This window comes from Dipodomys spectabilis, unplaced genomic scaffold (genome assembly GCF_019054845.1).
Source record: "Dipodomys spectabilis isolate Male_0828 unplaced genomic scaffold, ASM1905484v1 ptg000147l, whole genome shotgun sequence".
In the NCBI taxonomy this organism is placed as follows: Eukaryota; Metazoa; Chordata; class Mammalia; order Rodentia; family Heteromyidae; genus Dipodomys; species Dipodomys spectabilis.
In genome coordinates, this window is record NW_024870824.1 from 4666100 (window position 1) to 4691704 (window position 25605).

Genomic DNA, 25605 nt, shown 5'->3' on the forward strand with positions numbered 1-25605 from the left:
TAAAAAAAGGAATGTCAGGAACTTCATGAACATATTCTTAAACTATAATAACCAACATACTGGAAGATATACAATGGGTTTTCATATTATAAGATTTCCCAAGAAAATAATTTTTAAAGATTTTTCTTTAAAAAGTAAAATACAAATAACTGGTTGATCAAATAAGAGGGTTTTCTTAATCAAAACAAAATGATCTTTATATTTCTAAATGTAAATGTTTAAAAACATATATAGTACCTACTGAACACAAAACTGCAATCTTAGTGCTTTTTCATGCTATTAAAGATCGTGAGCCAGGCACTCTTGACCCTCACCTGTAATCTTAGCTACTCAGGAAGGTGAAATCTGAGGATCCAGATTCAAAACCAGCCCAGAAGTCAAATGTGAAAGACTTATCTACAATTAACTGGGGAAAAAGCTGGAAGTGGAAATGTGACTCAGGTGGTAGAGTGCTAGCTTTGAACAAAAAAGCTAGTAAGACACAAGCACTGGTGGATCCCACTTGTAAACCTAGCTACTCAAAAGCTGAGATCTGAAGATCATAGTTCAAAGCCAGCTCAAGCAAGGAAGTCCTTGAAACTCTTATCTCCAATTAACCACCAAAAGGCCAGAAGTAGAGCAGTGGCTCAAGAGATAGAGCACTAACTAGCCTGAGCACAAAAGCTCAGGGACAACACCCAGACCTGAGTTCAAGCCTCAGAACTGACACACACACACACACACACACACACACACACACACACACACACACACACACACACACACACACACACACACACACACACACACACACACACACACACACACACACACACACACACACACACACACACACACACACAGTGAGAAAGCCTGGCCCTGAGTTGAAGTCCTAGTACAAGGGTAACAAATGCACATAAAACGAGCTTGAATAGGCCAGGCACTGGTGGCTCAGGTCTGTAATCCTTGCTACTCAGGAGGCTGAGATCTGAGGTTCGAGGTTCAAAGCTAGCCCTGGCAGGAAAGTCCATGAGACTCTTATCTCCAATAAATCACCAGAAAACTGGAAGTGGCGCTATGGCTCAAGTGGTAGAATGCTAACCTTGGGCTGAAGAGCTGAAGAACAGTGCCCAGGCCCAGAGTTCAAGCCCCACAACCAACAACAACAACAACAAGCTTGAGTATAAATGTAGAGAAAAAAAAATCTTTAATGAAGTAATTTGAGACATCTTTTTAAAAGAGAATTCAGTAAAAATGCAAATAGCAAATAATGAAAAATACTCAACCTCAACATGAATCAGAAAGTGTAAACAAAACTTCATATTCTTTTAAACAAATTGACAAGGATATTTTATATATAATAAAGTCTGGGAGTATAAATATACTGATAACAGCTAGAGGAGACATTTTCAGTTAATCTACATAACAACCTATCTGGAAGGAATGATCCTTATTTCCTATTTCTAGATGAAGGAGTAAAGGAGTAGGGTTTAAGTGAATTCTCTCAGTCACATGGTTAGCAAGTGGTAGAACCAGGAACTGACCACAGCTTCCCTACCTCAGTAACCTATCCATTAACTATACTGCAGCCTATCTAGAAAACATTTGGCCCCATGAATCTAGAGATTTAAAGAATAGCCTCTATATCTGGGCACACTGACTCACATTGTGAATTCTAGAAAATCAGGACAAGAAAATCAGGAGGATCAAGGTTCCAGACCAGCCAATCCCAGTAAATGGGACTTTTTCCCAATAGAAAAAGCTAATGTAGTGGTATGCACCTATCATCCCAACATAATAGGAAGACTGTGGACCAGGCTGGCCCAGACATAAACATGAGATTATGTTTTTAAAAATGAAAGCAAAAAAGAGGTGGGGCATAGCTCAAGTAGTAGAATACCTGCCTAGAAAGCCCCAACCCTAGTACCACCAAAAAAAAGAAAGCATACACAGGCTGGAGACAGCTACATATTTCCATGCTAAGCCAATGAGGTCAGAAGTGACACCAGTACATTCCTATAGTGACGCGTAGAACAGACTGGCAAAGTAGAAGATTTGACAAGAACAGGATATAGAACTTTCAAAATGAACAGTAGGCCTTCATGATTACTTAGTCCAACCCACTCTTTGTGTAGTAACATTCATTATTTTTAAAAAAAAAACATTTTGCAACATGAAGAAACATAAGGAAAATCCAGTCCCTCTCCACAGCAGTTAATGAAAGGGGAGAGTTACTGGCCTCATAATAAATACTGTCATAATAAATGCCTCTTTAGAACTTGAATTTTAGCTGGGTATTATATCTCATACCTATAATCCTAGTTACTAAGTGGCTGAGATTGAGAGGATCAAGGTTCCAGACCAACCCGAGTAAAAAGTTTTCCAGATCCCATCTTAACAGAAAAAGCTTAGCATGGTGGTAAATGCCTGGCATTCTAGCTAAGGTGGAAAGTATAAATAGGAGGAGCATGGTCTGGGCTCGTCTAGGAAAAGCAAGACCTTATCTAAAAATAAAAAATAGTAACTAGAGCAAAAATATGGAGGTATGGCTCAGGCAATAGAGTGTCAAGCAAGTGTCAACCAACACCCTTGAGATCTAATCCCAGTACTTCCCTCCTCAAAAAGAATTTGGATTTTCTTTCTTTTACTTTAGACCCAATTATAGTATGCTATAAATTAAGAAATCAGTTTAACTGCCTGTACGTATATATAAACAAACAAATATGTCTAAAACAAAACAAAATTGTTAATGGAAGTTCACAGACTCTTCGAAAGGTGGGCTTTAAGAGACCTTTCACTCATAGTCAGGGTGTTTTCTACAAGACAGAAGCTTGTAGAAGCTTCACCTTAATCAAAAATAAATAAATAAATAAAGCCAGGCACAGATGAATCCTAGCTCATAATCCTAGCTACTCAGGAGGCTGAGATCTGAGGGTTGCAGTTCAAACCAGCCTGGGCAGGAAAGTCCAAGAGACTCTTATCTCCAATTAACCAACAGACAACCAGAAGTGGCACTGTGGCTCAAGTGGTAGAGCGTTTGTCATGAGCTGAAGAGCTGAGGGATAGTGCCCAGGCCCAGAGTTCAAGCCCCACAACCAAAAAAATCAAAAAATTAAAACAGGTAATACCTTGATTAGAGCTGATCAGAGAAACAAGAGTTAAAAAAAGATATTTATTCCTAATTGGAAATGAACACCAGTGTAACCAACATGAAGCCTTGAGTTCAAATCCCAGTATTTGCCCCTTCTCCCAAAAAAGAATGAGGTGTTCTTCATTTAATATGTACTGCATGTCCAATGTGCAAGGGCCATCAGGGAAGACCTCAGTAAAGGAAATGTTCAAACAATTCGAGGAGGTAAGAGTAAGCCAATTTTTTGGAGGGAAGAGAGTGCTAGGCAGAAGGAACAGTAAGTACCAAGGCCTTATGGCAAAGATAAACTCTGTATGACAGAACAAACTTTGCTCTGACAATCTCAAGGATCTTAAACTTTGGTACTCAGAGAATTTAAGATTAGTAAACTTTTGTCTCTCAAGAAATCTCTTTTTAAATAATTTTAAACCTAAAGCTTTTCATGCATAAAGAAATTGTCCAAAACAGTTCTGTTTGAGGACATGTTTGCGGGCACATTTCTCTAAACATGAACACCCTGTCAAAAGCCCATCTAAATAAAACTGTTGCGACTTTATCTCAGGTAGGTCACATTAAACAATCGCCAGCTGCAGGCAGAGTTATAACTAGGCAAATTAGCTCTCCTTCATAAGAAGCATTAGTGTATAGATGGGAGACTGTAGTGGGCAGATAGTTACAGAGATGTGAGGACAGAAGCAAGAAACAGGCAATAAACAGAAACTGAATCTGGAATCCATCACTCTTACCCAAATCAATCCACCTATTTGACACCAATCTTCCTATCAAAGCCTGCCCCGCTCCTGTCAATGCCTGCCCCTCTTCTAATCATGATAACACCTGCTCCCTCCCCAACTTCACTCCCACCATCTACTGCTCCTTTTTTATCTGCTCTAGGCTACTTACACAGGCAGCTCTCTTTGCCTGGAACCTCTGCCGCCCTGTCACCACCATTCAGCCCGTATTCTACTTCCTGGAGAACACTGTACTCCATCAGATTCCATGCTGCATACATTAATGTCACCACCACCATTTCCTCCCAGACCCATGTATCACTGTCCTGATCCCCCACTAAGGTTGGCACTCCATACTGGCAAGGACTGGGTTACATTGCTTCACAACTACATCCAGGCTCCAACATAGTGCTTGGCAGCTGAAAGGCTCTCACAATTATTTTTTTCAAGGAATGATGATCTAAGACCTTCTCACTGTATTCTATCTATCCCCTACCACTGTGTTACCCCAGCTCTCACCTACCACAGATCCTGGTTACCCCAAGCTCCAGGTCGATGTGCTGACAGCAACTGCCAGCCTAAAGCCCTAAAATTCCAGTAAGACTCTTCTCTGCTATCAACTATTGCTCACCCTGTCTTACAGTCTCTAGGTAGATCTCTAGTCCTTCCCTTCCCTCATAACACCAACAGAAAAAAATCAATTCCCCTTTGCCTCTTCACTGTCCCAAGAGTCCCCTGGGATAAACCTTCCTCTTTTGTATGTTCTTAAAAGCCAAATTCAAGACCTACTTGGTGAGACCCTCATGTCTTTTCTCCATTAGAGTTCATGTTTGTAAATTTAGCTCCTTTCTTAGGATTCCATGCATGTTTCTTTCCCGCCCCTAGTGTCAGGAAAGGAAGATATTGACATTTACTGAACACTATGGAGTATCAGACACTATAGGAGATGCAGATTGACTAGATGCCTACCAAGTTGTTAGAACTTCCACTAACTGCCTCACTCTTCTTTGTGGGCAACTTCTCTTTGCTTTTATTTATTTATTTTGTACTAGGGATTAAAATCTGCCAATTTGTGCTATGCTTTCAGCCCTTTTGTTGTTTATGAGATAGGGTCTTTTTAACTCTGCCTAGGCTTAACCCAAACTCATAATTCTGTTTCCACCTCCTGAGTAGCCAGGATTGCAAGCTTATCTAGCCATGCCCAGTCAATTTGTAGGAAGATTAAATTATAGTCTTATACTATATTTCTTCCTAACAAAAAAAAAAACACCATCACCAGGCACCAGTGACTCATGGCTGTAATCCTAGCTACTCAGGAGGCTGAGACCTAAGGATCACAGTTCAAAGACAGCGTAGGCAGGAAAGTGTGAGACTCTTAACTCCCAATTAACCACACACACACACACACACACACACACAAACACACACAAAACCACCACCACCACAACTCCCTGGAGGGGGGGCAGGCAGAGAACAGAAATAGAGCACTAGCCTTGAGCAAAAAAATTTTAGAAACAGTACCCAGGCTCTGAGTTCAAGCTCCAGGACTGGCATCAAAAAACAAACAAAACCTATCTCATGGAGGATAGGGAATGTATGTGGCTCAGACTAGATTAACCACTGACACAGTCTCCAAGCTAGAAAACTAGGCCCCCCTCCATTATCTAGATGGAAGCCTTCAAGGTTAAATACTTACTATCAAGCTGCATTTAACATAGTTACTATCCTGGCTCCCAGAAATCCTTCTCATCACCCTTTATACAATTTCCCACATAAGAGGAAACTAGCTTTTACTATGGAAAAAATTTTAAACCTTATCCTTGCATGCACTAACACATCTAGAAATACCAGAATCCTATGGTAATAGATACACGTGTGGATTGATAGGCTGCATTCCTACCCAACTGTCTTAGTGAGGAGCCTAAGATACCTTAGTAATCATGCAGCAGAGCTTTGAAATGAACCAGGCAGGTAGTCTAAGTAATGTGTGTATTGTGCTGGACATAAAATCCAAGGCCTCATATGTCCTAAGTAAATGCTTTACTGCTGAGCTAACCACCATCTAACCCCCTAAGCGACTGTTGCTCATGGTTTTTTGGTTGAGAATGTTCAGAAAACTAGAATTTAGCTCATAAGCTAAATCCATAGCTCATAAGCCATAGATTCCACTCAGAGAAGGAAATTTTGTTGGATATGTGTGGGAGGGAACAGTATAATTTGTCATCACTTTGTTATCTCAACCTCAGGCAGAAGGTGTGAAAATAACCCTTCAAGAAGTTATAAAAACATACTAGGAAGACCAAAGCTCAGTTGACCTGTCTTCTGGTCTTCAGAAAGCCCAAAGCAGCCAAGTCAATAATTACTGAAACGAAAAGCATGAGAAAACCTCATGGAAGGCTCTGAAAACCATATGAATCTGTCACATAAAATCATCACCACTCCCCAGGAAATAATCCCTGCATCCATATCAAGTTTTCTATGATGCCACATGGGAAATATTGTAAAAAAATTGATTTATAATAAAAACTTTCCCCTTAAACTTTTTTTCAGTAATGCAAGGTGCAGGTAGTTGAGAATGTGCACCTGTTTTCAGTAGCTTTGATTTTTATATATTCAGGGGTTGGGAAGGTGGCTCAGTGGTAGAGTGCTTGCCTTGCATGCCTGAACTAGCCAAAGATCCACATAACATACATAAAATTGTCCAAGTCTAGATAACTATACATGTTATCACAGGACCTTCTGAGTCCACCAACCCTGATTTTCTGCTGAAAAGTGAATATATCTATAAAATCAAGAAAATGGTATTGCATATACATGGCAAAAATATTCCTTAAATTAAAAAATATACGTTTCAAAGAATTTATGGAAAAATTACATCGTTTTAGTAAGTTCTAATATACCAACATATATCACCTCTACATTGCAACAACTGTGGTACTGCTGGAGAGTAGCAGAATGGCTACTTAATATGGGGGCAAACAGTGCCACAATGACATGTCACAAAAAAAAAAAATTTAATAGTCATATTGCAGAAGACTCTGGAAAGATAAAATGCAAGATGCCATGAAATGGTAGGCCCAAAAATATCTACAGTGACACATCCCATATACATTTCTGAAATGCATATGTAAAAATACAATTCTCAAGTATTGAGAAGGCATGTTTTAAAACTTGCTCACATGGAAATCCTTAAATGTGTATGCTGACACATATCTGAGTGCTTATCAGTATGCAGTAAAAAAAAAAAAAGGCAGCTTAAGAAATTTCCAGTGTTTCAAAGCACTTTTTAAAAGGTATATAATACATGAAAAACATTTAGTTATACTATATAATAAATGCAGCACTGTAAGATAAAAGGAAGACTATTATATGTGGAATTTTGGCCTTTTTCCTGCTACAAGCTGCAACCATCTTGAACCTGCTCAACTTAAAGGTTACAGCTTTTTGTTGTTCTTGTTTCCTCCTATTCAGCTCACATTTCAGGCTGTTCAGCAAATGTCTGTGATTCTAGAAATTCAAATCGCTGGTGAAAGTTTTTCTCTGTTTCCTCGGTTTTTCAGGAGCTTTTCTCCATAAAATAATCTCCTGCTTCTGGAAGTACCTTCTGTCTTCCTCATCAACAAGCACTAGGCTCAAAAAATACCTTACTGAAATTTTTTATTCATATCTCTCATTGTTTGAGTTGGGTCATACCCCGTTAAAAACAATCTTATTGGAATTGATTCACCTTTAACTGGTGCACCATCCATTATTTCATATTTGGCAACTGTTTCTGTTTCTGTAGTGGTACTGGGTCCTATTCCTGTGATCTTTTTTTTTTGGGGGGGGGGGGAGGGGTTCGGTCGTGGGCCTGAACTCTGGGCCTGGGCAACTGTCCCTCAGCTCTTCACCTCAAGGCTAGTACTCTACCACTTGAGCCACAGCGCCACTTCCAGCTTTTTTTTTTTTTGCTTATGTGGTGCTGAGGAATCGAACCCAGGACTCAGGCATGCAAGGCAAGTGCTCTACCACTGAACCACCTTCCCAACCCCTATGATCTCTTTTTTGATTAGTTGTAATTCCATGTGCTATATTTTTCTTCTTACTAATAGGAAGTAAATTTTTCCAACAATCACATCCTTTAAATGATACTTTGGTTTATTATATTCAAACTCTACATGTAGAGAACCTTTAATACCCACTTCCATTTTAATGAAGTTGTTAACATCAGGATAGGTGGCAAGCTGGTGAACAGTAAGATCATACTCTTTCACCATATCTGTCAGTCTCCTCATTATTGTCACCTTAAGAAAATACCTCAAGTGGATATTGGCACCAATGTAAGACTCATATGGCTTTTCAACTTGCATAAATTCAAAATCACAACTTCTCTGAGTCAGTTCTCCAGGAAGGGCTAGTTCTTTCACTAGATTTACAAATTTGTGAGTTCAATTTGACCTACAAATTCAATTCTAATTTCTTGGTGTTCTAGCCTCTTTCCAGCTGGCTTAAAGGGTAGGTTTACCTTTCCTGAAACAGATTCTCCAACATAGAAGAGATAATATTTTTCTACTTTGCCATCTTCTGTTTTCATTTCTGTCATTTTCCTGGTTTCCTCATCATTAAGAACATTGATCTCACTAAGGGGACTAAAAAAACCTCCAAGGGAACTTATTGGCAAAGCTGCTGCTTACTCTTCCCCCCCCCCCCCCCCCATTTCACTCAGCTTCCCTCAAGAGAACTCCTGAACTGGTTCTGTCCACCAGGGTGCCCTGTCACGTGACCCCCTCAAAGTTGTTGTTTGTTTGTTTGTTTTTTAACCTGAAAATATATAAGCAACTCCAAGTTTCTTCACCCCTTTCACATAGGAAATTTGTGACCTAAGGTCACACTGATCAGCTATCAGCTCAGGATCTGATTTCCTTTGTCAATGTTCTTTGGGATAGCAATCATGCCTATGTCAATACTGTGTTTCCATGACACTGTGGTTGGTAACTGTTGCCTCTGGGTGTGTGAAGGCTAGAAGGCCTGTGACTGTCCACACAAATGAGACTGGAAGCAGATCCATTATCTCCAAATGAAAACACTTCAGGCATAACTTGGGTAATAGCTTCATCAGAAACCTTGAACTAAATCATATAGCTAAAGTGCTTCTAGATTCCTAACCTATTAAATGGTACACTGAAATCTTTTTTCTAATTTTCTACAAAGCAATAAGTAACTAATATAAGATGGTTATAAATTGCTTCTAAGCTTCTTAGTATCTACCCTATTTATTGTAAATATACAAATGTTAAGTTTCAGAATATTAATATTTTGGGTTTAGAAGATATACCATCCCAAATCTGACTGGATAGGTTGACATATATTCCATAAGTCTATACTGGAATCTGAAAAGGTTTGAGTTTTGCAAACACTTGGTCTCAAGAGTTTTGGATGAGGCACTATAAAATATAGTCCCACTATTTCATATTAATTTCATGCTGGCATATAAATATAAGTAATTTCTTATCAAAATTTCTATGTATATGAAAATCTCTGTCACATATTAAACATTCTGATTTTTTTGTCAGTTCTGGAGCTTGAACTTGGGTTTGGGCACTGTCCCTGAGCTTCTTTTGCTCAAGGCTAGCACTCTACCACTTGAGCCACAGTGCCACTTTTGGCTTTTTCTGTTCATGTGGTACTGAGGAATCAAACCCAGGGCTTCATGCATGCTAGTCAAGTACTCTACCACTAAGACACATTCCCAGCCCATATTCTGCTGTTTTATAAGTGAATGTTGTCTCTCCATCTACAGATTAAATTTCCTATGGAATAAGAGTCTTTCAACTTCATTATCCTCACCAGAAATCCTGACAACCCCGGGTTCACAACAAACTCTAGATAAACTCTTATGCAAATCTGTGCCTACAATTACAGACACACAGCACTGGAACCCTCACACTTAAACCCTATTTGTCTTAAAAACTGCGGCAAAACATGAGGTCAAAATAGTGCCTGAAAGAAAAAAGAAGGCCCCCGTAGGAATTATGAAAATTTTACATATCCTCCAAGTCCTCTTGTTAGCAGCAGCAGAAGCACAAAATAATCTGAAATAATCCAAATAATAGACATCAGGAGGAAAGATCTATTAGCCTCTTGATGATTGGCCCATCTGAATCTTCAATGAAGAGTAATTTCACCTTTCTCACTCTGCTCTGTGCCCTCCTGTAGGCAATAAAAAGGTTCACTAATCAGTTTTTAATTTTCTTTCCTGGAGAGATAGTTGGCCTGAAGCTATATACACTCAAGGTAAAAATCATTACAAACTAAAGCTCTAAAACCATGCCATTAAATAAATTATTCTAGATCTTTTAAATAAATAACCACTTTCAAAACCCCAAAAACAGAATGCCATGCAATAGCTATTATTCTGAAAAGAAGCCCCACATAATCTCTTATGAAAATTTAAATGAAGGAAAGAAAAGACTTAACCAAGAAAGTCCTAACCATAAATCCAAATGCCAAGACAGCACAGTTATCAAGACAGACGATGGACCTAGGCAGACTTAATTTTAGAGAGGTGGCAGAAGAGGTTGGGAATACAGGAACACTTGGAACTAGTGGTAAACCTAAGCAATCAATTTTCAATAAATTCTGACATCAGTTGCTACAATCAGCTCTCAGTACTTCCTTCCATGGAGAAAAGAAAATAAGCAGGGGTGAGCAGTGAATAAAGAAGTAGGCAGATGGGGAGACCAGGGTCTAGGCTCACATACTGGGCCCAGTCCCTCACTTGTAGGATATGAGGAAAGGATTAGATGACTGGAATCTAATTTTCTAAGTGAAATCCAATCAAGTGTAATTTATGTCCCCTTTTCCATAACTTCAACCTGGCATTCTGCTGTCTTTTCAGGGAATTTCACTGGGCTGGATTAACTGAGCATAAGAGACCAGGCACATGTTTGGTACTGAGGATTACACAACTGAGCTGCTGGGCAAAAGAATGAATGGCATACAGAAGAAAAAAAAAGGCAATGGCAGCAGAAACAGATGTATAAAAGATTTTTGTGATGCTATGTCTCTATTCAGATTCTAGATGGTTGAGATACTCTTCATAAACAGAGCTTCAGTGGCCTGTACAGCTGCTGGGATTTTTCACATCTTTGGATAACTATGGACTTTAAAAATGTGCAAGCCAGACAAGACTGTAAAGCTTATATTATGCCAGTTTCAATACCACAAATATTTGCTACAGTTACCCTTCCCCCCCAGTCACAGGAATCTTAGTTCAATTCCATAAAGCCCTGTCTGTTCCCTAGGTTTTAACCTGCAATCCTACTAGAAATCCCTGAAGATAAGAGTTCAAATTGATGGGGGAGGCTGTGTGTGTGTTGAGAAGTAGTTTTCTAGCCATTGACATTATTTCCCTAGGGGAGAAAAAACACCAACAGCACATATCACCTTTCTCAGAACAAATCTCTAACAATTTCTCAGGTTATTTCAAGGTAACAAATGAAAAATACATATATAAATCACATTTACCTTCCCTAACCCCTTTGTTTATCAAAACTCCCAACGCAAAACTATTTATAAAACAAACACAGACAAGGGGATGGGATGTAGCACAGTGGCAAATCGCTTGCCTAGCAAGTGCAAAATCCTGCGTTCAACCCCTAGTACCGAAAAAGAAAAGACCAAAACAAAAATCACAGGCAAGTGCCCTTTTTTAAATCATCCAATAATTGATTTCCAAGAATAAATAAATAGCAATATACAAGGCTTTAAAACAGACATAGCTTATTCAGGCACAGTTTCAAGTTATAAAAGCAATAGCATCAGAATGATTAAAATGACCCTTCAATTAGTCCTCTGCCAAACATTTACTGACCACCACCATGTGCTTGGCATTCTTTTAAGTGCTTGATGACATTAACAGTCCATGAAGACACAGTGTCATTAAGAGGTTTACAGACATTTTTCTAAAAATATTAACTGTTTTAAACTAGGAATATTACCTCTGCTAAAGTACATACAAACCTACCTTACAAGGACATAGGGAAAATAAACAAGCTATAGTAAGAGTCCTTGCAGATCAATGGAATAGAATTGAGAGTTTGGAAATAAATCCTCTTATTTATTGTTACTTGGTTTTTAATAAGGGTGCCAGACAATCAGATGGGGAATAAACAGCTCTGTGACAACTGATTAACTTCATACAAAAGTATAAAGAATAGATCTAACTGTAAGACCCTGAAAGGGAATCAGGAATTAATTTTCATGCTTTGATATAACATCAACAAACAAACAAATAAGTAAACTGGGCTTCCTCAAATATTGATCTTGGGTTTTTTAAATTAAGAAAAATTTAAGCCAGGCACCTGTAGTTCATGCCTGTGATCCTAGCTACTCAGGAGGCTGAGATCTGAGGATCATGGTTCAAAGCCAGCCTGGGCAGAAAAGTCCATGAGACTCTTATCTCTAATAAACTACTCAGAAAAGCCAGAAGTGGCACTGTGGCTCAAGTGGTAGAGTACTAGCCTTGGGCAGAAAGAGGCTCAAGGACAGTGTCCAGGCCCTGACTTGGAAGAGGAGGAGGAGGAAGAAAAAGACAAAAAAAGTTAATTGTATTTGAATATTCATGTGACTCAAATACCTGATAAGACACTCATATATGGTATGTTTTAAACATAACTTTTTCACAAATCAGGTAATGAGTACATTTCTTTTTTTTTGTACAATGTTACCCCTTCTTTGCTTCCCCCCAGATTCCTCCTCCTGTTCCTGCCAACAAATTATATAGGTAATTTTCCACATAATGTATACTGAACAGCATAACTGTGTTTGTTCACCCTTCCTCCCTTTCTGTGTCTCTCTGGAATATATTTTTAAACTCTTGTACTCAATAATTTAAAAACCAATAAATCAGTTTTTGTTGTTTTTTTGTTGGCCATGGGGCTTGAACTCAGAGCCTGGGTACTGTCCCTCTATTCTTTTGCTCAAGGCTAGCATTCTACCACTTTGAGCCACAGTGCCACTTCCAGTTTTGTGAGTGGTATATTGAAGATAAGAGTTTCATGGACTTTACTGTCCTGGCTGGCTTCAAACCATGATCCTCAGATCTCAGCCTTCTGAGTAGCTAGGATTACAGGAATGAGCCAGTTTTTTGACTTGGCTGAGAATCTCAATGGACATCTCTCTATACAAATGGGCAATCAGCACATGAAAAGATACTCAACCAGCAAAATGCAAATCTAAACAACTGTGAGATACCACTTTGCACCCAACAGGATGGTCATAATAAAAAAGATTATAAAAATTGTTAATGAGCTGGATGCCAGTGGCTCACACCTGTAATCCTAGCTACTGAGGAGACTGAGATCTGGGGATCACCGTTCAAAGCCAGCCCAGGCGGGAAAATTCATGACACTCTTATCTCCAATAAACCACCAGAAAACCAGAAGTGGCGCCGTGGCTCAAGCGGTAGCACGCTCGCCATGAGCTGAAGAGCAGCAGGGACAGCACCCAGGTCCAGAGTTCAAGTACCACGACCAACAAAAAAAAAAAATTGTGAATGAAAATGTTCAGGGGCTGGGAAGGTGGCTCAGTGCTAGAGCGCTTGCCTTGCATGCATGAAGCCCTGGGTTCGATTCCCCAGCACCACATAAGCAAAAAGAAAAAAAGCCGGAAGTGGTGCTGTGGTAGCGCTCAAGTGGTAGAGTGCTAGCCTTGAGCTGAAGAGCTGAGGGACAGCGCCCAGGCCCAGAGTTCAGGCCCCACAACCAGACCTTTCCCCCCAACCCCCACCCAAAAAAAAAGAAAATGTTCAGAAATTGCAACCATTTCATTGCTGGTAAGAATGTAAACTGGTACAACCATTGTAGAAAATGACTTGGTACTCCATAAACTGTTCTATTTCCAATCCTAAAGAAACATGCAATTAGGAATTTGGAAAAATAGGAAACTGGGAAATTTAGCAAATTAGGGAAAATGTCTGCATAAAAATCTGTACATGGCCGGGCGCTGGTGGCTCACGCCTGTAATCCTAGCTTCTCAGGAGGCTGAGAGCTGAGGATCAAGGTTCAAAGCCAGCCTGGGCAAGGAAAGTCCGTGAGACCCTTATCTCCAATAAACCATTAGAAAACTGGAAGTGGTGCTGTGGCTCAAGTGGTAGAGCACTCACCTTGAGCTGAAGAGCTGAAGGATAGTGCCCAAACCCAGAGCTCAAGCCCCACGACCAATCAAAAAAAAAAAAAATCTGTACATGAATCTTCATGATAACATTATTTAGAATTTAAAATCACCAAAATGTAAGCATGAGCCAAAAGTCCATCAACTCATGAAAGTTGATTATAAATACACTATACCCATACCACAGAGTATTAAATATACAGCTATAAAAAGACATGAAGCATTAATATATGCTATATTATGAATGAATCTTATAAACATTATGCTAAGTGAAAGCTGGTCAAAATAGAACATGTATTATATGAATCCACCATGAAATATCCAGACTACGCAAATCATGTGGGGAGGGGGATGATGTGAGGAGTTAGAAGGAAATGCAGAGTGGACTGATAATGTTTGAAAATTCATTGTGGTGTTGGTCTCAATTCTGAATATATGGGAAACCCATGGAATTGTATACTATAAAACAGTGAATTGCCTAGTATATCATTTATATATCTCAAGCTGCATAAGCAGTTGAGTCAAACTTGTGTGTTATATGTTCTGAAAAAGCAAAAAGGAATGTTTCAGATTCATTAGCATATGTCCATAAAGAGGTCATTTTTCTCATTCCAATTAATTTAGCCAGTCAACATTAATTCTTTGATGTCTACCATTTCTTAGTAACTGGGCATGACAAGGAATCTCATAAGAAATATCTAGTCCCCTTCCTCAAGGATTTCATACAATTGCCACTTGTAAGGCACAAAGCTACAGGCTTCATATATAGCATCTCAAAATATGGTGAAAAGACTAACCATAATTTTACAAATAAGGAAAAACACTCAAAAAGGTAACTTGCCTGTGTTTACAGTGCTAACCAAAGGAAGAGAGATTAAAAGCCAGATGAACTATGGCTAAAGCCTGTCCTCTTCACCCCACTATATTCCTTCCAGGATGAGGTAGGCAGGAAACCATAGAAACTACTGTATGGAGGACAGGCTTAGTTAAGTTTGGAAGAATGACCATAGCAATGAGGAAATAAATTCAGATTTTGCTTGGGATGCTAAAAGTATGTGAAAATTTAAGGATCCTGGCCCAAAGGAGAACGCAGGCATACTGTTGGTGGCCAAAACACCCACAACCCCCTACTCCTCTCCTTATTTAGCTCCTCTCCAGAGCAGCCACTGGCTATTGGGAAACTGATTCCAGCCCTACCCAACTCCCAGAAGGATCCTTGATGTAAAGATGATCTTGTTACCATGGTGACTGGAAAACAATCATTCAGACCAAAGGGCACATAGAAAAGTCTGCTGCAAGACTTTTGGAGAAAGCAGGACTACCTCTATTCCTATCTAGCACATTACCATATATGAATACCATCTTGTCTCAGAACCCTCTGACCATCCTGTTCAGTCTGCAGACTGCAGTGACTCCCATGATGGCAGAGAAAGGGAGAGATGGGAGAAGCAGGGCTTTGACATTATGTACCTGCCCTGAGTGTTTTCTTGGCCCCTGGAATCCCTGAAAGGTTAGCTGATAAATTTCTTCACACTGAGACAGCCTTGCAATGGCATCTCCATAGGAGACCAAAACATTTTAATCAACAGAGAGTGTGGTATCATTCACCAACATCTACCAAACTAGGGGTAGCAGGTTTGGAAGGAGCAGAGGGATAAGGACTGGGGCTTAGGTATCTACTGTGGTATCCAGGAAGCAGTAAGAAATACACATAATGCAGGTAATGAGAAGGAAGCCAAAACTGAGGAGATTGATTGTGGTCCACATCTTATAGATGTGGGGTTTCACATTCCAGCAGTAGCTGAGGCAATATTACTGGATGCACTGCTGGAACATGATAAAAGGAGACCACACAGCAGCCCAGTAAGGAGGCCAAGTGGGTGTGAAGGCCATACTAAGAGCCGTGAGAATGGAGGACAAAAAAAAATCTGACAAGGACCACTACAGACAACAGAGGCTCAAGACTGCTTCTCAAACTTTGATAGTGGATCTGAACAACTTACATACACAAATGGCACCTGGGGGCTAGCTCAGGAACCTGAACTTCAGTCACATCACTGCTCATGTAAAAGACAGATTGCAAACAATTTCAACCACCTTCCGGAAAGGCATGCCCACAAAACTGGAAATTCAGTTGGTTGGTTGGTTGGTTGGTGTCAACATTGCATACTTGATGAACACTGGCATTGGAGGACACAAAGCCCCCAGTCTGACAAACCAACAATGAGAATACCTTTTAGACATGATCCCTCTCCGGTCTATATCACAGTCTATTAGTGGACAGAAATAACACCTGTTCCACTTGTCCTGCCTAACCTTGAACTCTTTTCCCCTTTCCTCTCCTGTTGCTCCCAACTTCCATTACATGCAATTGCCTGTACTGGTACCTACCAAACACAGAAAGCAAAACTGAAAGAAACAGAAGACAAAAAGCAGAAATCAACAAGAAGATACATACCCTGCCCCACCACCTCCCCTTTGCTTCACACTGCTGTGATGTGTTATCCTGCCACTCAGTCTTCTCTCTTTGATTCTTTAACAGTGAGGTGGATCTTTGATTCTGACAGAGATCAGAATGAGGTCCTGGGGAGAATTTAAGCCCTCTGTCATGTGTTTCTGCAGTTTGTCTTATGCTATAATTATTTTTTAAAAAATAAAAATAAATACATAAATAAACTGGAAATTCAGTCACTACCTGTGGTTTATGGTAGGCTCACAATGTATCCTTTCTAAATAATATGCTACCAGGCACCAATGGCTTGAGCCTGTAATCTTAGCTCCACAGGAGGCTGAGATCTGAGGATCAAAGTTCAAAGCCAATCCAGGCAGAAAAATCCAAAAGACTGTTAGCACCAAATAAACAGCAAAAAGTCAAAAGTAGAAGTATGGCTCAACGTGGTAGGACATCAACTGTGAGCAAAAAAGCCAAGCAAAAGCTCAAGGTCCTGAGTTCAAGCTCTAGTTCTAGCACAATTAACAATGTTCTACAGCCAGCCCTAAAATCATCCCTGCTGACCCTCCCTTCCCATCTGACCTTTTGTTGTCTGGGTGAGCTATCACTGGCACTCCAGGTTAGCACTCCCACACTTTCCTTAACATATCAGTCTCCCCCACTAGGAAACAAGTTTCACGTTTGGAAAAGCAGCCTATCCTTTTAAGTCTCCAGTGATGATTAGGACATTCTCCAAAGGAGCCATTTAGCCCTTGGGAATCTCCTTACAAGAATGTTCAGTTATAGAGTAAGGGATTAACATCGACAACATTAAGAAAAAATAGCTGTTTCACACTAAAAAAGAAAAGAAAAAACAGGAAATGGGTCAGTGAGCACAGGAATGTCATGCACATTTTCAAGAAGGGTACAAACCCTCTACATTGCAGTTGCAAGCTTTTTGAGTCACAAAGTAAACTGACTGGTTCCTGAACTCACACACCTAGTCTATACTACAACATGTGATAACAGGTGCCTTTTTAATCTTAACATGTGAAACTTGGAGACAAACTCATGATGCAGAAGCAAATAGCAGTTAGTCATTACAACCCCAAGCAAGCTGATCAGGAACAACATGTACAAGCTTTACCTGTGCTTAAAGGCTGGAGATAAAGCTCTGCCAAAGCAGTCAAAAGAAGAAGAAGGAGAGATACAACCAACCTGATCTCTGACTAGTCAGGTTTACTACAGGCCTGTAGACAAATATACTTCACATCGAAGTGAAAAACAAAATTTTTCATAAAAATAAAATATTCTATTAGTTTACTCTGGCATTTCTGTAATGCAGCAGGTACCTTAACTAAGATGTGTATGAAACATAGATGAGCACTTAATTCTATTCCTAGCTGCTCAGCTGAATATGTGTTTAAGGAAAAACAAAGGGTACAATAAGGCTCAAGAGCATCTGGAATGTTTGATAAACTCCACAGCTGTGCAAGCAGCAGGGAAAGTCCTTTTGGCAGATAGGTATAGATAAACCAGGTAGGGTGCTGAACCAAACAATGACATTTGGACTTTATCTCTAGACCAGAATGAGCCACTACCAGAATGGATAAACAGGAAAGTCTCCCATATTAAAGAATTATCTGGCCCTATGGTCTGGGATAAAACATGACACATTCCAAAGCGCATGGGGGAGGGGGGGAACAGGGATCACTTTTTCATCTTGTAAATATCTTAACAAACCAAACCAATGTCCACAGGCGTAATCAGAAGTTAGTCTGGACTTTTGCCCATACAATTTAGATTTAACCTTATTTATCCCCACTCATGCTGAAAACATTGCATTCATTTGACTTTAGTTCAAACTTAGTTCAACATTATAGAATTAAAGAGTAGACAGACATAATGACTGGGCTACAAAAAGTCTGGTTCATCATTAATCAAGAACATTATAAGCCCCTGGAGAAAGGGAGTCATCGGCTGCTCCAGGTAACTAATCTTTCTCCCTTAGTGTTTAAATTATATTCAAGTCATGGATAATAAAAGTCATTTCAGTACCCTTTCAAGAAAAAAATCTTTATGAAATACTGAGGAGGTATTTATGCAGCCTCAACTGGGATGTCACATAGGAATTTTAGAAAGCTGGTGCAGCCGTATGGAAGAAGGACACTTTCCATCCCACTCACATCTGACTTTCTAACCTAAGAAGACCATCGGTCCACTTCCATTAATAGAAATGCTACTGCACATTACTCCTACTTCCGGTCCCTAACTCTAAGTTATGTGTTTGATACAAAAAGACACAGGTATTCATATATACGTCTAATATATGAAAAGCTACTGCTTTTCACTTTTCCCTCAATCTTCTGAGATGTTTTCTGTGCCAATTCAAATGCAATGAAAATTACAATTCTTTTCAAGTGAGATGCCTATGGTCTAAAACCTCACCTTGTAATTATTTTTCTGGCTTACTAGGAAATTACTGACCAAAGGATCAAAACTGACTCACAGTAATTCTCAAACCTTGGGATGGTTAGGAGGTAACATTATTTAACTGCTAATGCACACATTGTATGTTTTGCCTTGGCAAACTGAACAACATATCTCAAAGCCATTAAAAATGTTAGTGGAGATTCTATCTTAATGCCATATTAATTCATTAATTCAGCCAACATACCTAGAGAAAAACCTAGAACCTTTATGTTTACTAAGGTCCAAAAGCTTGATGAGTGAAAACATGACTCTCATATTTGCAACAGCAAGTTTGAGGCCTAAATTTATAATCACACCTTGTGACTTTTTTTCCCTGAGAACCTTTATGCTAGCCAAATAAAATCTAGAAAAGTAGTATGACTCACCAAGTTTAGGTTCTTAAAAGAGCATAAAGAAAGATCTCTGTTCTGGCTCAGAGAATTACAAAAGGCCTAACAAAAGTATCCTAGAACAAACATTACTCAAAAAAAAAAATCGAGACCAACCATAGCAGAAATTCTTAAGTTGAATAAACAATAGAGATAGCAGCAGAGGACAAACAGCTAAAGGCCATTGTGAGAGTGCAACACACAACCAATAGTTTGCAGCTTATATAAACTTGGTCTTTTCAAATCTTGGATAGAGCTCAAACAATGAACTGCAGGGAAAAGACTTCCGGCTCGTCAAATGAGGCTATGTCCAAGGCAAGAATGCAAATGCCTATGTAACATTAATATTGACACAAAAATACTATAGTTTGTTTTGCGGTTTGTTCAGTAAAACGTTATTTTCCACTTATGTAATATTTATTTGAACATATAAGGTATGTGGTTATTAGCATCAAGCTGAAATAATTTCAATGGCAACACATTGATTCTTTTTTCTAAAGTTGATGTAAAACTTTTACCTAAGTTTTAGATAATTACTTCATAACTAGTTTTTTAATGTGTGATAAATCCATAGAGTACTTTTCAAAATTGCACACATTAAAAAAAATATTTTGCCTGGCCTCTCTTCATTTCTACATTGTTTACCACAATTAAGCTTGGAACTCATAATGCATTATTATATCAATACTACAAGCAAATTCTTTTTGTTGTTAGTTTTTAAGTAATTCTTCAGTAACTATTTAGAAATCAGCAAAATTTTCTTTATTAGAGGATAAAATATGTGAATGATTTTAATGCAAAGTTGGCTGTTTCTATTTCTTTTGAGGATAGAAAAATAAGGAGGGTCATCTCAAAATAAATATTAAAAAACACTTTGAAAACTAAAAAGTGATACTTTTGTCTTAATTTCAGAGGAAAGATTTTGCTTGCCTAAGTTATTTTTACTGCTATTTTCAGAAAAGTTTACATGTTAGTAATAGTTTACATGAAGCCAGGTACCCATGGCTCACGCCTGTAATCCTAGCTACTCAGGAGGCTGACATCTGAGAATAATGGTTCAAAGCCAGCCCATGAAGGAAAGTCCATGAGACTCTTATCTCCAATAAACCACTAAAAAACTGGAAGTGGCGTTGTGGTTCAAGCAATATAGTGTTCGCCTTGAGCTAAAGAGTGCAGGGACAGCACCCAAGCCCAGAGTTCAAGCCCCACGACTGCCAATAAATAAATATATCAGACACATGAAGTGAAAAATCAGTATTTTCTAGCAATATGTAATTATAGTTTCATGAAAATACTAAAATATTCAAAATATATGCAAAAACATGCTTGCAGTAATAAGGTTAAAATAAAGTTGAAAGTCAGCTTTTGCCTACCATTGATAAAAATTTTCACAATTTTCCATTGTTTTTCTTCTTATCTTTCCAGCATTTACAAGTGGATTTCCTGGTATAATAGCTTCAACTAGAATTAAGTTTCTGTGCATTTTTTCAAGTTTTAAACTTTAGAAATAGTTTTTTTAATTTAATTTTATTTTTTTGTGAACATACTATACAGAGGGGTTACAATTACATGGGCAGGATAATGCATAAATTTCTCATCAAGCATTGCAGCCTTCTCCTTTGTTTACCCTTCACATCCCTTCCCTACCTCCCCCCTACCTCCCCACCACCCAATCCTCTCCCCCCCCCCCCGCCCCCCACCAACATTGTAAAGCTGGTTTTCGACATGACCTTGTACTTCTCATTGTTGCAACAGATCCACCTGTATCCTTAAATGACTTGTTTTTCCCCATCTCCTCCACAAGTTATACTGACATAAAATATAGTGAAAGCAGGGGTTATACTGTGGGGGAGGGACATACAAAGCAACAAAGAGATAATCTTATAAATGCGTTAGAAACAAATGCATGAAATAAAAAAGCATTAAAATACATATCTAAGGGTTCATTTTCCTAACATCACATTATCTGACCTTTTCCGCTTGACTCACATACTAGATATTGCAAACAAGGGAAACCATGGGACCTATGTTTCTTTGGGCCTGGCTTACTTCACTTAATATAATTTTTTCCAAGTAAAACTTTAGAAATAGTTTAAAGTACTAAATTTCAGGTATACTGCCTGAAGGTCTGACTTTTCTGACTCAATACTTAGAAATTCCTGAAATTTTTCATCAAAATTTGCTCATTTTCTACGATCTGAAGATGTAAGCATTTCTTTTCTGCATTCAAAGCAGTGTAAGATCTCTCTTACTTTAGAAAGTACATAGCATTATCTTTGTTTTTAATTAGTAACAACCAAAATCATCTCAAAAGAAAACACATAATAGTAGCCATCGGCTATTAACTTTAAATTGTTTACTATTTCACGCATGAACTAAAGGAGAAACTAATTTATCTAATTACAATAATATACAGTAGCTGTACCTATACATCATAATGCAAGAAAGTTAGGAAAATGTTTTTATCAATGGTCAAGTATACACAGAATAAAATACGTGTATAATTAAATGTATTTGAATATCATTTATATGTGAGGTGCTTTTTCCCAACCTTCTATCCTTGATAAATGTTTTAGTTTAGTGCATACAAGTATAGAGGCATTAACACATGCAACATGGCAGTGACAGAAAATATGGTTCTTCAGCAGACAACATCTGTGTTACACACATGGCCTTCAAAATAATCATAGCATGCTTTTGTGACACCAAAAGAGTCCAAGCCTGGTGTGAAATGATTACTTCCAACCAAAGCCTGCTTAAATTATTGTTTAGTTATATGGCATACAGCCAGAATAACAATATTATAAAGTTGATGGTGCTTTTAAATTACTTCACAATTTTCAACTTGTTAGTAAAACAAGATAAGCACCATTTGGGTTATTAAAAATGATTATGGATCAGGACTTTTGATTCCTGTTTCTTTGACAAAATTGTTTCTATTTGATCCCAAGACTTGCCTGCTCTCTTGACAGAATAATGTACATACTGCACAGCTGAAAGGAGCATGGCTTTCATGATTAAATAGGAAGCTCACACCACAGATGACTTTAGACTCCAGATGAGTTTAGACTTTTGCACTTCAGAAAGATCTCTTTGTTGTTTTAATATTGGATCATCACTTATCTTTTTCTAATTGTTTCCACTCACACACCACAGTCTACGTATCACCAAGAACAGGGCGTTTATAATTTTATTTTATTCTATTCTATTCACATAGTACACCATAGAATGTTCCATCATCTTGTAAGTTCCTTCCCAGATCTCATTGAGCTGGCCAGGGGCGTGTTTGGGAACATAAAAGTTGAAAATATCAAATGAACATTGTCTCCCAAAAGGGTCTATGTTATAGGTCACATAAGAACACACCAAATAAGAATTGGATTGGATTTTGCTTATTAATAGTAAATGCGGAAATAATAATATCTTAGACAACTACCTCAATTAGGAAAGAGTTCACAATAGTATAGCTTTGATTGACTTTGCCCAGTTTCTCCTACAAAAGGCTCATACCTGTGAACTTAGAATACTATATACCCAAAACAGCCACAATTGTGCCTGCGATTTCTAGCCAGGAACAATTAGCTACCCTAGTGTGGGTAAAGTTATGTAAAAGTGGATTCGCATCAGGAAATGCCCAGGGCTTCCTCCTTCCCACCGCCCCCGCCTGCCCCCTACCCCCACCCCACATCACCATTAGGATTAGATTCTGAAATGACAGGACTGGGCCAGGACACTTAGCATCCAGGCCTTGCGTTTCCCAGTCCAGCCAGCTCTAGCAAAGGGGGGCGGGGGTTTTCTTTCACCAGCCTGGCCAGGCCGCCCTTATCTAAAAATGCCTTAGTGATTCAAACTGAAGGGGAAGGAAAACCAAACAATAAAACGCCCGGGATTCGGTCCTCCGCTGCAGTTACAACTGTGGGGAGGAAGGAAAACGAGCGCGCAGGCGCAGCCTCAGGTTGTCAGGTATAAACTTAAGCAGGCGTCTGAATGAAGGAAGTGGATCAGGGTAGGGGTGCTCCTCAGGCTTTTTGTTTGGGCTCTGTTGTTAGTAGGAACTGCACCTTGAACGACTACAAGCCGGGGCGCAGTTACTCCGGAGTGCTTTGAGAAATGGGGAGGTGGACGGGAAATTATTGTTTTCAGTGCAAACGTTAATGCATTACTTAGCGATAAACTAGAGGAACCTCGTCACCCACCGAGACCCGGGGAGCTAGGTGACTTCCCCAGGAACGCTATCAAGGGAAGCAGAGGAAAAGAAAGAAAAGAAAAGGCCCTCCACAGGGCCTATAGGAATCATGCCTTCCACGGCGGGGTGGAGTGCAACCTGTCTTATTCCATTCTGAGCCTCTCCGGGGGCTTCCAGGGGCCTAAATGCGTCTGGAAGAAATGGGTGGTGGGCAGCTGTCCCCGCTGCAGGGCGGTGAGTCTCGGCCGGGAGTGGGCGCGTTCGCTAACCTCTGGGACGTCAAACTTACTTTACCAGGACCTCGAAGTTCACCAACCCGGACACGTCCGTCCTCCCTCGGTCTGCGCTCAGGGACAGCCGGCCCTCCCGGCTCCCCGCACACAAAGCCGAGGACCCGGGAGCCCTCCGGGCTGCCAGCCTGCCCCCCCACACACACACACACCCCGCCCGGAACGCTTCCCGGCCTCACTTACCTTGATGCCCTGTTGCTGGGTAGTGAGGGTTAACTTGGATTCATCCAGGAGCAAAACTTCGCAATAAAATTCTTCCGGAACAGCGCAGAAGCAGCCCATGTCGGCTTGCCACCGTCTGCAGCCCGGAGAGAAAGCGGCGACCCAAGCGCCCAGCCGCCCCCTCGCCTCACGCACGGAGCATTAACGTCTCGTCCGGACCGGAGCCGGAGCCGGGGCGGGAGGACCAGCGAGCGGCTCCCGGTGGGCTCCGGGAAGCGGGCCGGGCGGAGCCGGCGGGGCAGGTCAGCGCCCGGGCGCCGCCGGGGAAGCACGGGCGGAACTGGGCGCGGAGGGCGGCGGCGCGTCCCCGTGCATCCTGCAGCTCTGGCTCCTGAAGGCAGGGGCGACGCGGCTCCTCCCGCAGCCCTGGGAACGACAGGAGTGGCCGGGCAATGGGGGAGTGAGGGAGACGGACACACACACAAGGAAGGGACAAAGGCGAGACACCCTCCCCGGACTGGAAGTCCCTAGACGTTCGGTCGCTCCCTCCCACCCACGCCAGGTCAGCCGCCCGCCGCGACGCACCGGCCGCCCCTCGGGGCGCGGAGTCTCCCGCGGGCGCGCACTTCCAGAGCCGACCCCGCCCCGCGACCCCACCCCCACCCCGCCCCGGGCCCCGGGTCGGCTGAGGGTAGGGTTTCTCTTTTGTATCGGCCACACGTCCCATTCAAGGGCGCGGGGGCAGAGGCGAGGGTCGACCACCCCTCACGCCCCAACCCTCGGGCAGCGAGAGGCCGGAAGAGGACTGGAAAGGGCAGCGGGGCTGCTTACCGAAACCAGCGAGGGCAGGTCAGCTCGTCGCGGGGTGCGCTGGCCGTCTAGGGGCTCCCGAACTCATCACGGAAGCTGGAGGGCCGCGGGGGGGGGGGGGGCCGGGGGGAGGCAAGTTCAAGCTCTCCCTCTGGGCACGCCCGGCCGCCGAATAGGAGCGCTGCTTCGGCCGAACATTCAGGAAAGCCGGGAGTCGGGGGTATCTGCGGGGTGGAGCCGCGGGTGCGGGGCTGGTTGCGCCGCGCGCTGCGGCCGGGGGTGCGCCCCGGGCGCACGCCAGGCCCCGCAGGCTCCGGGGAAAGTTCTTTTGGCAGCGCGAGAGGGGGCGCCCCGGGCGGAAGCAGCCCAGGTACTCCCGGGCCCGGCCCTGGCGTGGGCAAAAGAAAGGCCCGCAGCGACGCGGCAGCCCCAGGACCTCAGCCGGGAGCCCGTCAGCTGGGGACGGAGGGCGGAGCGGCTAGGTGCCGCCGACAGGTCTCGTCGAGAGAACCGCGCGCGGCGAAGCGCCGGAGCCCAGCGGCCGTCGGGAGGTCGCGATGTCCGTTTCCCTGGGAGACCGGGAGGCTGGCTCCGAGAGGGCCGGGTGCAGTTGTGCTCCCACCCACCCAGCCTTGGGCGAACCCAGTCCCACGCCCTCCGCGCGGCCCGCCGCCGTCAGGACTGGCGGGCACAATAGCTCTGAGGCTGCAGTGACCCCTGGTGGGTCCCCGTGTCCGCGCACAGGCAACGAGTCTGAGTTAGGGCCGAAACAGACTCCGGGAGCAGGTGCAGCCGGTGCACTCCAGCTGGGAACCAGCAGGGAGTCACAGTTCAGAGGAGGCACCTGGGGAGGACGTAGAGCCGGGTGGACTT

At 41.5% G+C, this 25605-nt stretch overlaps 1 protein-coding gene and 1 pseudogene across 4 annotated transcripts in view; both read right to left on the reverse strand.

Moving 5' to 3' along the window:
• The window catches only part of Epb41l4a (erythrocyte membrane protein band 4.1 like 4A), a 238135-nt gene extending 212789 nt beyond the window's left edge, over positions 1 to 25346 (reverse strand). Inside the window, exons 1-2 of one of the 4 annotated variants that reach the window (XM_042692097.1) lie at positions 24754 to 25346; positions 23944 to 24348 (exon numbers count right to left, since the gene is read on the reverse strand). In XM_042692097.1, the coding sequence (XP_042548031.1) occupies positions 23944 to 24042 (99 nt within the window). In that variant the 5' untranslated portion in view covers positions 24043 to 24348; positions 24754 to 25346. Of the gene's footprint in view, positions 1 to 23943; positions 24349 to 24753 lie in introns of those variants that run through there. The other 3 variants (XM_042692096.1, XM_042692095.1, XM_042692094.1) reach the window with 3 other exon arrangements.
• Positions 7226 to 15885, reverse strand: LOC122118162 (annotated as a pseudogene).
• Positions 25347 to 25605: the final 259 nt, after the last annotated feature.